This window comes from Quercus robur, chromosome 8 (assembly GCF_932294415.1).
Source record: "Quercus robur chromosome 8, dhQueRobu3.1, whole genome shotgun sequence".
Classification (NCBI taxonomy): domain Eukaryota; kingdom Viridiplantae; phylum Streptophyta; class Magnoliopsida; order Fagales; family Fagaceae; genus Quercus; species Quercus robur.
In genome coordinates, this window is record NC_065541.1 from 62,402,639 (window position 1) to 62,416,312 (window position 13,674).

General features: G+C 34.2%; 2 protein-coding genes across 2 annotated transcripts; one reads left to right on the plus strand and one right to left on the minus strand.

Moving 5' to 3' along the window:
• The first annotated feature begins 2,862 nt into the window (after positions 1-2,862).
• On the plus strand, positions 2,863-6,006 carry LOC126697535 (peptidyl-prolyl cis-trans isomerase FKBP20-1). The gene is made up of 6 exons (XM_050394575.1): positions 2,863-3,022; positions 4,252-4,369; positions 4,501-4,634; positions 4,717-4,796; positions 5,378-5,470; positions 5,605-6,006. The coding sequence occupies exons 2-6, from the start codon at positions 4,261-4,263 to the stop codon at positions 5,753-5,755; spliced, it is 567 nt and encodes a 188-aa protein (XP_050250532.1). The 5' UTR covers positions 2,863-3,022; positions 4,252-4,260; the 3' UTR covers positions 5,756-6,006.
• A 1,219-nt stretch (positions 6,007-7,225) lies between these two features.
• Positions 7,226-13,370, minus strand: LOC126697536 (E3 ubiquitin-protein ligase SDIR1). Its single transcript, XM_050394576.1, has 9 exons — positions 13,164-13,370; positions 11,655-11,829; positions 11,458-11,512; positions 11,312-11,364; positions 10,764-10,992; positions 10,490-10,604; positions 10,033-10,078; positions 8,477-8,599; positions 7,226-7,849 (listed from the first exon to the last, which is right to left on the minus strand). Exons 2-9 carry the CDS (start codon positions 11,730-11,732, stop codon positions 7,724-7,726), a joined length of 825 nt encoding a protein of 274 aa, XP_050250533.1. The 5' UTR covers positions 11,733-11,829; positions 13,164-13,370; the 3' UTR covers positions 7,226-7,723.
• Between the last annotated feature and the right edge of the window lie 304 nt (positions 13,371-13,674).

Below are 13,674 nucleotides of genomic sequence, written 5' to 3' on the forward strand. Positions count from 1 at the left end.
AAAAAAAGATTTGTGTTTGTTTAGCCTTAAGCCTAATTTAACCTTGATTAACCATACACAAACCTTTTTTGACTATAGTGCCAATGGGCTACACACGGCCCACGAAGTTAAAGCTAACAGCATGCACGACCACTATAGTGTTATGGGTTTTAAAGGACTTCGCCCCTTTTCCAATTTGGAAGTATTTTATTGTATAGTTGTCAATATCGTACAATACGCGATACGTATCGTATCATGTACAAAAAGTTTCATATCGTAAGTGCTTATGAATCATCCGATACATAGGTGCATATCGTATGAATCGTATTGTATCGGTGAATCATATGTATCATACAATACATAAACATTTGGGTTTAAAATGGGTTTTTTTTTGTTAAAATTTGTGATTTTATTTGATTTAAACAAGTTGTTAGACTTTGTTAACACAAAATTATTGGGAAACTTAATTGAGTCTAATGAAATAGCAAGTCCATGAGTTTTTTTTTCCTCCCTTCTCTTTCTCCTACAAAATTTAGACTATACTCATAACACTCACTTCATATATGCAAATTTATTTTCTATGCTATTAATAATGTATTAAATGAAAATATAATTATTTTTTATTTTGTTATTATTATATTGAGTCTAAAAAGCTAGAATGTCGAGAAAAAATATAAAGAATAAATTATTAGAATAAAAAAATCAAAAAAAAAGTAAATGTTGATAATAATAAAGAAAATGTCTATGAAAAAATAATTTTGCAAAATGCTGAACATGATGATAACATTGACTTAGATGGAGTTGATTAACCAAGATGACGAAAAGATACTATTATTTTGGTTCATATATCATGTATTACTTCTGAGTTTAATCAATTTGAATGTGCATGTTATAAACATAAGTTAATTTGATTTAGTTAGTTAGCTTTATTATATTTTATTACATAAGTAATGATTAAATTAGTCATTAGTTGAATATATTTTGAATTTATAATGAATATATCTTTTATATATGTATATCTATAATTATTTTATAATTTTATTAGGTGTTTGTATATCTTACGATACATAATTCGATACAATACACGATACAAAAAAAATCAAAAATCGATTCACAATTTGACAACTATGTTATATTGTTTTCAGAAATAAACGTTGGGATGAATTTAGCTTTATGAAAGAGAATATGGGTTTCAATATTTTTCCTTTTTTTTTTTTTTGGTATTGTTTCTATATGCCTAATTTTGCTACCATATTCTGTGTAGTAGTTGAAAAAGGTGAGTTAAAGGATATTGGGCTTAAGTTGGAGTCTGAGAAGGCCCAACTAAATATTCATATGGAGTACTTCGGCTTAAATAGTAGAATGAGTAAACTAAGGAGGGCGAAGAACTGTTGAGCCATATCAAGGATGTTGGCTAAGAAAAGTAGTAGTAACCAATCCGAACAGGAGTTGGAGGAAGCTTCTTGACGAAGCCATTGTTTCCTCTACATTAAATGCTTTTCACTAACCAAACATGCCACATTAATAACTAAATGACACCTGAACGGTGTTTCAATAGCTTGTTACCTGCTCAGCACAACCTCAAAATGAGGGGAGAAGAAAGATGGGACAAGTAATTTGCATAAAGGATCATCCACTCTACAGATGGACAATAAGGATTAAAGCATTAGAGCTATAAATAGGGAAAGATCCCCATGTACAAGGATCTAATTCAAAGTGAGAGAGAGAGAGAGAGATAAACTTTGTAATATTGACTAGAGCTTGACCTTGTATTCCCATCTTAGAGCAAACGTTCCTTAGACTTTTCCCAGGAAGGTGAAATAATCAAGAATTGATCTTATCTTTTATAAGTTTAACTTGTGTTATTGTTTTTTCCATTCTCCACGTTGAAATATTGTTTTAACTCAACTGTTAGTCCAAACATCCATCTCTTACAAATTAATTGTTTCGGATAAAAGCTCAACCCATCAACCAGGGTCCTTAGTTTTTGACCCATACAACAACAAATACAATTGATTATAATGTACAAACTTTTTTTCTTACCGTATAAGAATTTAAAATCTGGAGAATTCAAAATTAATAAATTATTCAAATGGTCAAAATACTTGTAGTATGGAGCATCAGTCTAGGACTATACACGAGCCAGGCTGAGTATTAAAATTCAAGATTATTTATTTAATTTTATTTTGTATACAAACCAAGTTCTAGCTCAGAATCAAATAAGATTAGATATTCAAGTTTAATTTATTTTCTTATCAAATAAGCTCAAACTTACTCACGATCTACTTAACAAACTTTTTTTTTCCCATATATAGTAAAACTATGAGAAAATTTTTTCATCCCTTCATAAATTACGAATAAACTAATTATATTATCAATTTACGTATTTACACAATCCAATCTTTAGGTTTAAATAAGTAAACTTCTAGAAAATTATATATTTATATAAATAAAAATTAGATATAATTAAATAAAATCTCATGTTTGCAAGCTTGTTCATAAACACATTATCATATTTGATCCTAACATGTTATCAAACACTTTGTTTTAACAGAATGTTGTGCAATCTTATACTTGCAAGCAAACGCATTATCATATGTGCATAAACTTAGACATGAGATGGGCTTGTTTTTACCCCCAGAAAAAAAAAAAAAAAAAAAAAAAAAAAAAAAAAAAGAAAAAGAAAAAGAAAAGAAGATGGGCTTGTTTAGCTAAACAAAGTTACAGACTGAACGTAAACAGGCATTTCTTAAAGCAGCCCTAATCCGGAATATATCCCATGTATAGATGGTCCAAAACTCACCGTTTTGAAGTCCAGTAGATAACATCCCACACGCGCAAACGTAAGCGCGTGCAGTTCACGCACCCCCAAATTTCACACACAAAATAAAAAGGCCACCATGGTTGCCTTGTAGCGAGAACTTTGCTTTTACACTCCTATGGCCACCGAATCTCTCCGAAACTCGCCGAAATATTCAACTTCAAAACCGATAGCCGATTCGTCCGTACTACAGCTCTGTGAAGCCCTAGATTCTCTTTTTCTGTATGTTTCTGCTCTGATTTTTATTTTTATTTTTTCGTTAAATTTAGTTTATGAATCCAAGAAAGATATGATTTTGGGAACTGGGTTTTTTGATTTTTTGGTGGGTTTGTTTTGTTTGTTTTGTTTTGTTAATATTGTTTTAGTGCATTTGACTAACTAATCTTTTTACCAAAACAACATTTTCTAGAGCTTGCATGGTTACCGAGTAACTAGGAAGCAGGGAATTGTAGTATAAATGGAATTATTTATCTGGTTTGTGCTGTGAGGATACTGCGATATAGCATATATCTGAAATTTGTAATGTGGACATCATTATCTTTAGGGTGGTAGATATTGTGCTATATTTTCATAGCTCAAATAGTAAAAGTCTGTTGTCATGGAATAAAATATCTGGGTTCGAACCCCGCCTACACACACACACACACACACACAAAAAACTAATTGGTGTCTTTTGGTCTGATGATGAGCAGCAATCATCATGGGACGGATGTCATTGGTTGAAATTATATAGTATATATGAGAAAAGAAGAAGAAGATTGCATGTACCCCCTCCTTTTTACATAAATAATTTGACTTGTTAGAGACTGAGATACAAGGGTAGTATTGGCTGTTGTACTAAATATGAGTGGTTAAGGGAATGGATTAGGCAGATTCACATAATACCTCAATCTTATCAGTCATGTTCTTTCTTGTTGGGGGTAATGTTGAAATACTTTCCTTGGGCTTAGTATTTAGTAAGTGAAAAAGGTCCAGACTCTTTCTAGTTGTTTCATTTGTCCAAGTTTATGCATGGATAACAACCTACTGTAGACATACTTTGTAGGATCAGCGTGTTCTTGTAGTTGTACTTAATTTGTTTCATTTTTTATCAATATCTATATTCAAACTTAAAGTTATGAAATGAGAACCTTTTTTCTTTCAATGATTGCGTATCATTTATTACATCATTGAAAGCTGTCTTCAATGGTAACCCGCATCTTAGTTTGGATTTGTATTTGATATCAAGACGCTTTCTTTGGTCCTTATTCATCCTTCTCATAATTTAAGTTTATAACATCTGTTTAGTGATAGTTTATCAGTGTGGTAGCACCATGCAAATCATACTAACAGCCTGAGGCTCTGAGCATTTCTTGGTCTAGTATCTGGAAAGATTTAAAGTCTTGGTAGCATTCAGCTTTTCCTATGTCTTGATCACTTGATGTGACTTCTGCCTAACGGGACATTGACAGTTTGGAGCCATGGGTGATGCTATTGATTTAACTGGGGATGGAGGTGTTCTTAAGACAATTGTAAGGCAAGCCAAAGCTAATGCCATTGCTCCAAAGGATGACCTTCCTCTTGTTGATGGTATGTTCTTTTTTCTAATATTTACTCCCTGTTGGTATTTGTGACAAAAATGTCTAAATTACTAAGTATAAAAGTGTTTGGAAGTTAAAATAAGTCTATGATCATCACAATATGGTTTTTGTGTTGAGCAGTTCATTACGAAGGCGTTCTTGCTGAAAATGGTGAAGTTTTTGATACTACACGGGAGGATAATACTGTGTTCTCTTTCGAGGTTGGAAAGGGCACTGTAATCAAGGCTTGGGACATTGCATTGAAAACCATGAAGGTCAAAAATTGCGACTCTTGATGGAATTCATTTGAACATATAGGTTCAAGTTTTTATTATATATTTGATGTTTGATTTGCAGGTTGGGGAAGTTGCAAAAATCACTTGCATGCCAGAATATGCCTATGGAAGTGCAGGTTCTCCACCAGATATCCCACCAAAGTAATCCCATTGTACTTTTTATCTTACAAAATTGCTTAGAAACACAATTAAAGAGCTGGTAGCTATGTGAAATTACATGCATTAAATTTTCCAGAAACACCACTGAAGTGTATCTAGCAAGCTTGAGAGTCATCCTACCCAGGGGATGGAGCATGGGTCCTCACAAGGACTTATATTACCAAGCAAAAAAGAAATAAAATTATAACTGACTTTGTTGGGGACCTTGAACAAACTTTTTCCTTGAACAATTCGAACTGATCATCCAACAAATTTTCATAGAGGGAAAACTTCCAGAAGACAAAAGATTGGAAAATGAGTCTTGGTGGTTAGGATTACACAAGTACAACCCTCATATAGCAATTTGCTAGTCTAGCACATTGCTATATGACTGCTAGTGTTGAACTACTTTGTTTGTGATTCTTAACAAAGTCTTCAGAAAAGTTTGCATTTGCGTGATTAATTGCCTTTGGTACTTATCAAAAAAAAAATTCCTTTGGCTATTGTTGGTTTGTTGCAAGTAGATTGTTTTCCTCCAATTTCAGCGAAATTAATGCACCCACTGTTATCTGTATTTCATGCAGTGCAACACTTATCTTTGAGGTGGAATTAGTGGCCTGCAGGCCACGGAAGGGTTCAAGTTTGGGTAGCGTTTCAGAGGAGAGGGCTAGGCTTGAGTAAGTTATACATTATTATCATTTCCATGTATTATTCTCTAGAAATACAAACCCAGATCATTTTATTTTCCCTGAGATTTACCTATTTTGAGAAATATTTAATTTTCTGTGTTGCTTGTCAAACCTCAAATCAGAGAGCTGAAAAGGCAGAGGGAGCTTGCTGCCACAATCAAAGAAGAAGAGAAGAAGAAGAGAGAAGAAGCTAAAGCTGCTGCTGCTGCCAGAGTTCAAGCCAAGTTAGAATCCAAGAAAGGTCAAGGAAAGGGAAAGGGCAAAGCAAAATAAGGGCATTCACATATTTATTTACATAAAAATGATCTATGATAACTGAATGGATACTTCAAACTTATTTCATGAGTTAAAGACAAGAGTGTACTACTACTATGACAATAGTAACAGTTGAAAGGTGTGCAAGTCTATGCTGGTTTGGAAATCCTGTTGGTTGTGAATGAACCCATTTACAAGCCAGCAGTATTGAATTTCATGGTCAATCAGTGATATAAATAAATAAAAATGTTGTCTGATTATTTGCACAATTCTTTGGGATGCATGCAATGGGAATGGTCCTCTTACATTTTTTTTTTTTTCCTTTTTAAAAGCGCATGATGCCTTTACATGAACAATCTGATCCAACCGTAGGCAATGGATTGGTTTTCCGCGGGTTGAGAATTTTTAAAAGAGGTTAGATTGGTTTGTAATTTTCTTTTTTTCAAACTGCTGAATCCAAATCAACTTGACCCTTTAAATATGCTATAACTTTATTCTGTATTCTTTTTTATGGTACACGTTACAGTATCCACTATAATCCATTCAATAATTTCTCACCTACATCCTACATTACAATCCTTCCAATAACAATGTCATTCTAATTTTACCATTTTCATGCTAGTTCTCACTTAGTCTCTACTTTTGTTAGTCATTACATTTTAGGTCTTAGAATTTCTATTTTGTGAGCTTGATGTATTAGATGTTTGGAGGGAAAATTTTTACTTGTTAATTTGATGCATTTGGGACTTTTCTACATAACTATTAATTGATATAGAAAGTTTAAACACCATATTAGAGACATGATCTAATATTTTTCTTTTTAAATATTAGTTTGAGTAACTAATTTTCCAACCTAACAAGGTTTGTTTAGATTAAAAATACACCTACCGCCGTGGAGGTGGCCTAATGGTAGGAAGCCTGGAAGTCTTCATGGCCCATCAATATCACTTGCAAATTTGAGGTTGTGAGTTTAAATAAAAAGAAGTGTTACGTTCATAACTTTTTTCACAACAAATCATAAGTAATAAGTTGTTATTGGTTATAATTTGAATTTACAACTTAAATTATATTTTTGCCCACTCATAACAACCTACCACTTATGATTTGTTCAGAAAATATTATGGATATAACATTTCTCTTAAATAAAGAAAAACCCCATTATTATATCGGAGTCCCACGCCATGCATGAGTTTGGTTTAAGTAGAACCTTTTTTTATTATCAAAAATAAATTAAAAATGCACTCAAAATCAAATCAAGGTAGCCTTGCACTTATCTTTCTTGGCCTTTACATGAAAGTATTTCAAGTCCAATTATGTCTTGTATGCATTAATGAAGTTTTGCACAAAAATTGACATCTTAACAATACAAACCACAGTGGTTACCAATGCTTTGCAACACATAAGTGGAATAATTTATTTATTTTGTTTATAATTTGATAGTTGGAGGGGGAGGAGGAGGGGGGCATATTTGAATCCTAAACAACTCGGTTGGAAACATCAGGGGGGGTGTTTGGTACATGCACTTAAACAACAATTTTCAGTTTTTAAACAATATTACACGTATTTTCACTCACATGTACTTCAAAAAAATACAAACAACATTACTAGAACAACATTACCAAATGGACCCCTAATTGTGACAAATTGATAGTTGAGCTACTAAGCTCTTGGCCATATAAGTGGAATAACAAAAACAAACGTCCCCACCACCCCCCCAAACCACAAAAGAAATTAGGCCCTATTCCAAGTAATTTTAAAACAGATCTAATTCCAATTGGATCTTCCAAGAATAAAACAAAGACTTGTAATGTGACTGATGACACAGTTTTCTAATGGTGCCTATGTCAAATGATAATTACACCAATGCTGCCATTACTTACAAAATGGACCTATTATTTTGACAGATCCAGTTAGATCCACGGCATATTAACATGGGTGAATGTATCTCAAAGCATCATGAATCCACGTCTAGGACAGTGCTGGTACTTAAACAATGTAAGAAGCATCCATACCACCTTGTCCATTTTCCTGCCACCCAGATCCTGCTCTGTATTTACAAACAGGGCATGTTCCCTGTTGTCGCAGCCAAGGGTCGATGCAGTTAGCATGAAACTGCAAGACGATAAAATATATTAGGATTGCAATAATAATTACGCTGACTTACGTCATTCAAAATAACCACCTAGTATAACATACTGAACGTGAGGAAATACTATCTATGCTAATAAAAGGCTCTTCCACAAATCGGAGTCATATCGAGATGAATCTAAGCAACACAGTTTTCAGTATGTCCCCAAAAAGGGATTTCCACCAGTCCAATTAGTTAGTGTATCACAAAATTTATACTTTTATAAAGTAGTTATGGGATTCTGTTCTTCACTTGGAAGCTATTGACATAAACTAGGAGAATTGAGCTTCTATCACCTTATGCTGCAGGATGGGATATATTAGCAGTTCATGTGAAATGACAGAGTGCTATGACTGTCATAGTAATAGAATATATGAGACGCACAACCAGTGTATTCTGACTGTAACTTTTGAGTCTTTGACACAGATGAGCATACCCATTGTAGAACAGGTTTCCCATAAACATACAGATTATAAGTTTGAAGCAATCTATTTTAACAAATGCCCAATTTTAATAATAAAATAATTAAAAATTTCAAAGATTTGCTAAGACGCTACAGATGAGGAACCGTAGTGTCTTAGCAAATCATTCAGTGCAAGAAAATGAGGAACCTGATGCAAGCATGGCAAGCTACGGATGAGCTCTCCCACATTAACTTGCTCCAAGCAAACACTGCAAGTCAGTTCATCATCTGATGCCTTTGTGCTCCCAACTGCATGGGCATTGTCTTGCTTCTGTTCAAGAGAAGTAAAAACAGACGTCATCTATTCATCATCATCATTATCCCAAAAAAATAGATGTTCTGCAGAATGTAAAAAGAAAACCTCTGACACAAAGGGAATGCAAAATTCATTCACATGGGGAAAAGTGTATCATGTTTAAATAATATAAGCAAACAAAGACTATCTCTATACTTGTATGTTACAACAGTTCAAATTCATACATTGATCTCTAACTATCAGCCTCCAATGTGAACAACTTAATAATACTCATTACTTATATTATTTGTTGTGGGTTTTTTTTTTGGGGGGGGGGGGGGGGGGGGGGGGGGGGGGGGGAAGCACTTTCCACCTTTATCTTTGCAATTACATATAAACTATGAAGCACGGGTGCATTTCCGAATTCAGGTGCGGGTGCGGGACTCAGCAAATCTTGAAAAAGTAGGGTGCGGGTGCGGCGATTAAAAAATTATTAAAATATTTTTATTTTTATTTGCTATATATTTTTACTATTAAAATATTCTTAAAAAACACATTACTATGGCCTTGGTTCACAAAACAAAGAAAGAAGAAGGCAAGAAACACAAAACAAAAAAGAAAACACAAAAGAAGCAACAAATATTCAGAATAAAATTGAGGAAGGACAGATTTAGGATGTTTGGGCCTCATTCAAAGCCGATTTTGGCTGTTCCGGCATGAATCAAGGCAGATTTCGGCCTTTTTTGGCCGTTTCGGCACTTTCAGTCAGTTTCGACTGCCGGTCGATACGATCCGATTCGGCTGATACAACTCAATTCTGGTCAAATCAGCGCGAATTGGCCCGGATCAAAGCCGAGTCAGCACGAATCAAAGCCAAGTCGGCGCAAATTCAAAAGAAATCAAACGCAGCACAAATGCGAGGGTGTCGAACGCCGCACCCCGCGTCAGACTCCAATGCGGCACCCTCCCAGCCACGTCGGTGCTTCATAGCATATAAAATACAATTCAAAATTGTAAGCAAGGCATGCCAAAGAATAGCATGATTTGTAGACAATCCCTTGCACTCAACAAGTTTCACACACAAGGGCAAAAAAAAGGGGGGGGGGGGGGGCGCTAAAAAAGTACATGTGTGCACAGTCATTCCTATGTTTACAAGGATGCACAAAAGTTAGGCCTGATCAGACAGCAGATTTTTTAATATAGGGTCATGTTAACGGGTGCCCTTATGGCAATTGTTAATAAACCATTTTAGTAAAGTTTTAACACCACATTCATGGAAAATATAAAAAGCTCTCAAAAAATTAACTGTTTTTTTCTTTTCCCATAAAAAGTCTCTCAAAATATTTCCTAAACCAATGCCCTTAGCCTTAGGGCATCTATTTACTTTTCCCTTTAATATATACCACAAGTCATGCAAGCAAGCAGTACTACAAAAGAGTGTGGGAAAAAAGATTTAATATAGTAAATACCTCAGCAGATGCAGAAGACGAGGCCGGTTGCATCAATTGACCACCACTGTATTCAAAACATTAGAAGATAAATGGATCACAAACCCAGATATAAATATAGTACATCCATTATTTTTTTTTTTAAGAAAAAAAAAAAAAAAAAAAAAAAAAAAAAAAAAAAAAAACCTAATTTAAAAGTAATCAAAACAGCTATAGGAAAACTCTAGGGGTTGCCAAAGGCCAGAAACGATATTTACATTTTATTTTTATTTTTTTTAAATTTGGTAATTAGCCGCACAACCAATGGAACTTGAAACCATGACCTCACCCTCTAGCTTTCTCTTACAAGGGGAGGAGGTACTCTTTGAGCTAAGCTCATATAGGAAACTATATTTTATTTTTTATTCAGTAATCAACACTTCTAATCAACATTTACTCCAACCAAATCCAAATATTATATTCAACCAGAAGAACATACTTTTGAGGAGCTGCAACCTTGTACTTATGGACTGGAAGGGCATTTATCTCCTCATCACTCATAGAAGAGAGTGCGGGCACATTATCAGCATCCAGTGCTCTCAAAGTTTCATAATCTGAAATCCAATACCAAATGGCTCAAAATAATATCTAAAATAAAATAAAATAAAATCACATGTTATATAGCTTTGGCCGTCAATGGTATAATTTCAATTTATAAGCTTTAAAATACATAATCAATAATAGAATACACAACCAAAACATAACTACCAGACCTAGATCATCAAATTCCCTGTCAAGAAGTGCAAGCTGAAGTCTGAGTCCTTGTAAACGCCCTCTTGTTGCAAGTGCTATGGATGGAGGCATATGCAACCGTAGTTCAGTATGACCAAGTAGGCCACTGGCTGCCGCAGCATGAGATTGGGCCTGAGCTTGAAGTTGCTGACAAGTTGCATACATCCTCAGCGTTGTGGCCATCAAGAACACACCAAGCACTAGCCAAAGCTACTCACAAGAGGGGCCAATAAGTCACTTATGGAAAAAATTTAAAATCTCAAGATCATATACTATCAGTCTGTTTGGATACCGCTTATTGTTGAAAACTGAAAACACTATAGCAAAATAATTTTTAAATGTGTGAATAGTACTATAAAACCCAGTTTTAATAAAAATTTTGTTGAAAAAAGTACTTGTGGGTCCTGTGAACAGTGCACATGACCCACTCATTTAGACGCAAACGCAGCTGAATACTACTTTCAGCTCTATCCAAACGTAGGCTATAAAGAAAAAATTCTCAACATAGAAAATCAGTACAAGAACATACCAGAAAGTTAGGCGACATCTGGTGTGAGTTAAGTATCATGAATAGCAAGAGAACTGACACACATTAACAAGTAATGTGTAGATGAGAAACGCAATTTTTGACATTACATATCAATTAACAAAATAAATAAAATTGACAGTAAATACCTGTGACGAGAAACGCTAGTGAGTTGGAATTAACAGAACGCGCCGTATGAACCCGCTGATGGAGGGCAGAATCAATATCAAAAACTTATTGATTAATGATTCAGAATCGGAAATAGATATATAAGATAAAAATATCCAACCCAAGATTTGGGTACAACAGTAAACTCGATCCAATGCGTAAATAACAATAAACATACCATTGCACGCCGCTCAGGTATAAATCCTGGAAATCCAGTTTCTATATCTCCTCTTGTCCCTCGGAAAACAAAGCTCATGGCTGTAGAAGTTTACGAGAGCTTCACTGGAGTATAGAGTGACTGCTTCACAGGCTCACTGAAATATATAAAGCACCTAAAAAATAGTCTTTTTAATCTGCAAAATCCAAATCCACACATATAAATGCAATATAAGTAATGCATGCTAAAAGAGAAGAGGTTAAATGCAATCAAGACACTAACAAGTGATCATAAACATATTAACAAATTCGAAACCCAATGTGTATGACTATGATCCATGCAAATGACCAATAGATCTATAGAGAACCAAATTAATGTTCAAATGATAAACCTTCAAACATCTACGACAACAACAACAACAACAACACCACCCAAAACCTTAGTCCCAAAACTATGAGGTCTGCAATGGATAAACAGTCAAACATCTACTGAAGAAAATTCAATAGCACGTAAACAAACCCAACAAGGGTTCATCCCCCTCCCCCCCCCCCCTCCCCCACCCCCCTCCCCCACAAAAAAAATTGAGACTAAGGCTTGGTTGTTTTGTTGTTGTTATTGTTGTCTCTTGACTAAAAAAAAAGAAAGGAAAAAGATAATGTTGGGTAATGACTCTTAATGATTTCTTAAATACTATATTACAAACCAAGTCACACCTCCATAAGACTAAGAAAGTTTATATTATAAAGCCAAAAGTGCTCAAGTTTTCAACAAGTATAGGATTACACACACCATCAAGGTATTAAAATGAAATAACTTATCCAAAAAAAAAGAAAAAAGAAATACTAAATTCACAACATTGACATAATAACAACCTATAACCACAAATGGGACATCGTGTAAAATGTGAGTCATTTACACAACAGAGAAAGAGTATAGAATCAGCCTTAGCAATTAATATCATTCTTCCAATGGTTTTAGCCAGCCAGCCATCCACTCCCTCAAATGGGTGCATTGCATTCAGAACCATTAATTTGGAAGCACATTCACATAAGCATATTTAGCCTAATAAGCAATGCCTAAGTCACATGGAATTCACACAGAAAATAATTCTAAAATTTTCTTATTCTTTTTTATTTTATATAATAAGAAAATCCTGTTACTTCTACAAATTCTTTCACTCTATAACACAACAACCAGAGCAACCAAAAACAAAAACAAAAACAAACAAAAAACCCAAAACCCAGTTAAGATATAATTCCAACATTACAAATTAAAAACAAAAATATGTTACATTTCAGTCATAGAATTTGAGATAAACCAAAACCCTAATCCCAAAACAACATTCCAAAATTACCCACTAAAAAAGAGTCAGCAATCAGTCTCATAACATAGAAAACACACATTATCACATATATATATATATATATATAATACTAACAAAGCTTAGTGATCTTTCATCATGAAAAGAAACGAAAAGTGATCTAAAAGCAAAGAGAGATTGACAAAAAAGAAAGTAGATTCCAAACTTACAGAATCAGATCTAAAAAAGGTTTCTCTATCTATGAATTTGGACACAGCCCGTTTCGATCAAATGCAACGCTTTTTTCGATCTCCGTGGAATGGGAACGGACTGAGTTGAATCGGAGAGATTCTCCGAGTCGGACGCGCTCTGTTCTGTGTGTCAAAAGCCAAGTTTTTTTTTTTTTTTTTTTTCTTTCTTCTGCTTCTCTAGTGTGTGCTTTTTGTCGGAGATGTTTGGTTTTCCTTAATTGGATCAAAACATCGTACGATGTCGTATTAGGATTGGGTAAGACTTACGTGTCGGCATGTCCTTCAACTTGAAACTCATTTTAGATTCTGCCCAAGTTTGTGTTGTTTTGTTGTTGATTTTTATTTTTTTTATGATTTCAGCCAACGTAAAAACTTTGTTCAACCCACATGGAAAGCCACGGTTTCTAATTTAAAATAATTAATTAGCTTTTTAAAAAATATTATTCTAGCATAATCTTATATCTGTGAATAATTATTAAATATGACAATG

Coding starts and splice junctions, on each gene's coding strand:
- LOC126697536 (XM_050394576.1), bottom strand. CDS start 11,732: ATGAGCTTTGTTTTCCGAGGGACAAGAGGAGATATAGAAACTGGATTT. Junction 10,605..10,763: donor CAGGGAATTTGATGATCTAG/GTCTGGTAGTTA, acceptor ATTGGATTTCAG/ATTATGAAACTTTGAGAGCA. Junction 10,079..10,489: donor AAGGTTGCAGCTCCTCAAAA/GTATGTTCTTCT, acceptor TTTTGAATACAG/TGGTGGTCAATTGATGCAAC.
- LOC126697535 (XM_050394575.1), top strand. CDS start 4,261: ATGGGTGATGCTATTGATTTAACTGGGGATGGAGGTGTTCTTAAGACA. Junction 4,370..4,500: donor TGACCTTCCTCTTGTTGATG/GTATGTTCTTTT, acceptor TGTGTTGAGCAG/TTCATTACGAAGGCGTTCTT. Junction 4,635..4,716: donor TTGCATTGAAAACCATGAAG/GTCAAAAATTGC, acceptor TTTGATTTGCAG/GTTGGGGAAGTTGCAAAAAT.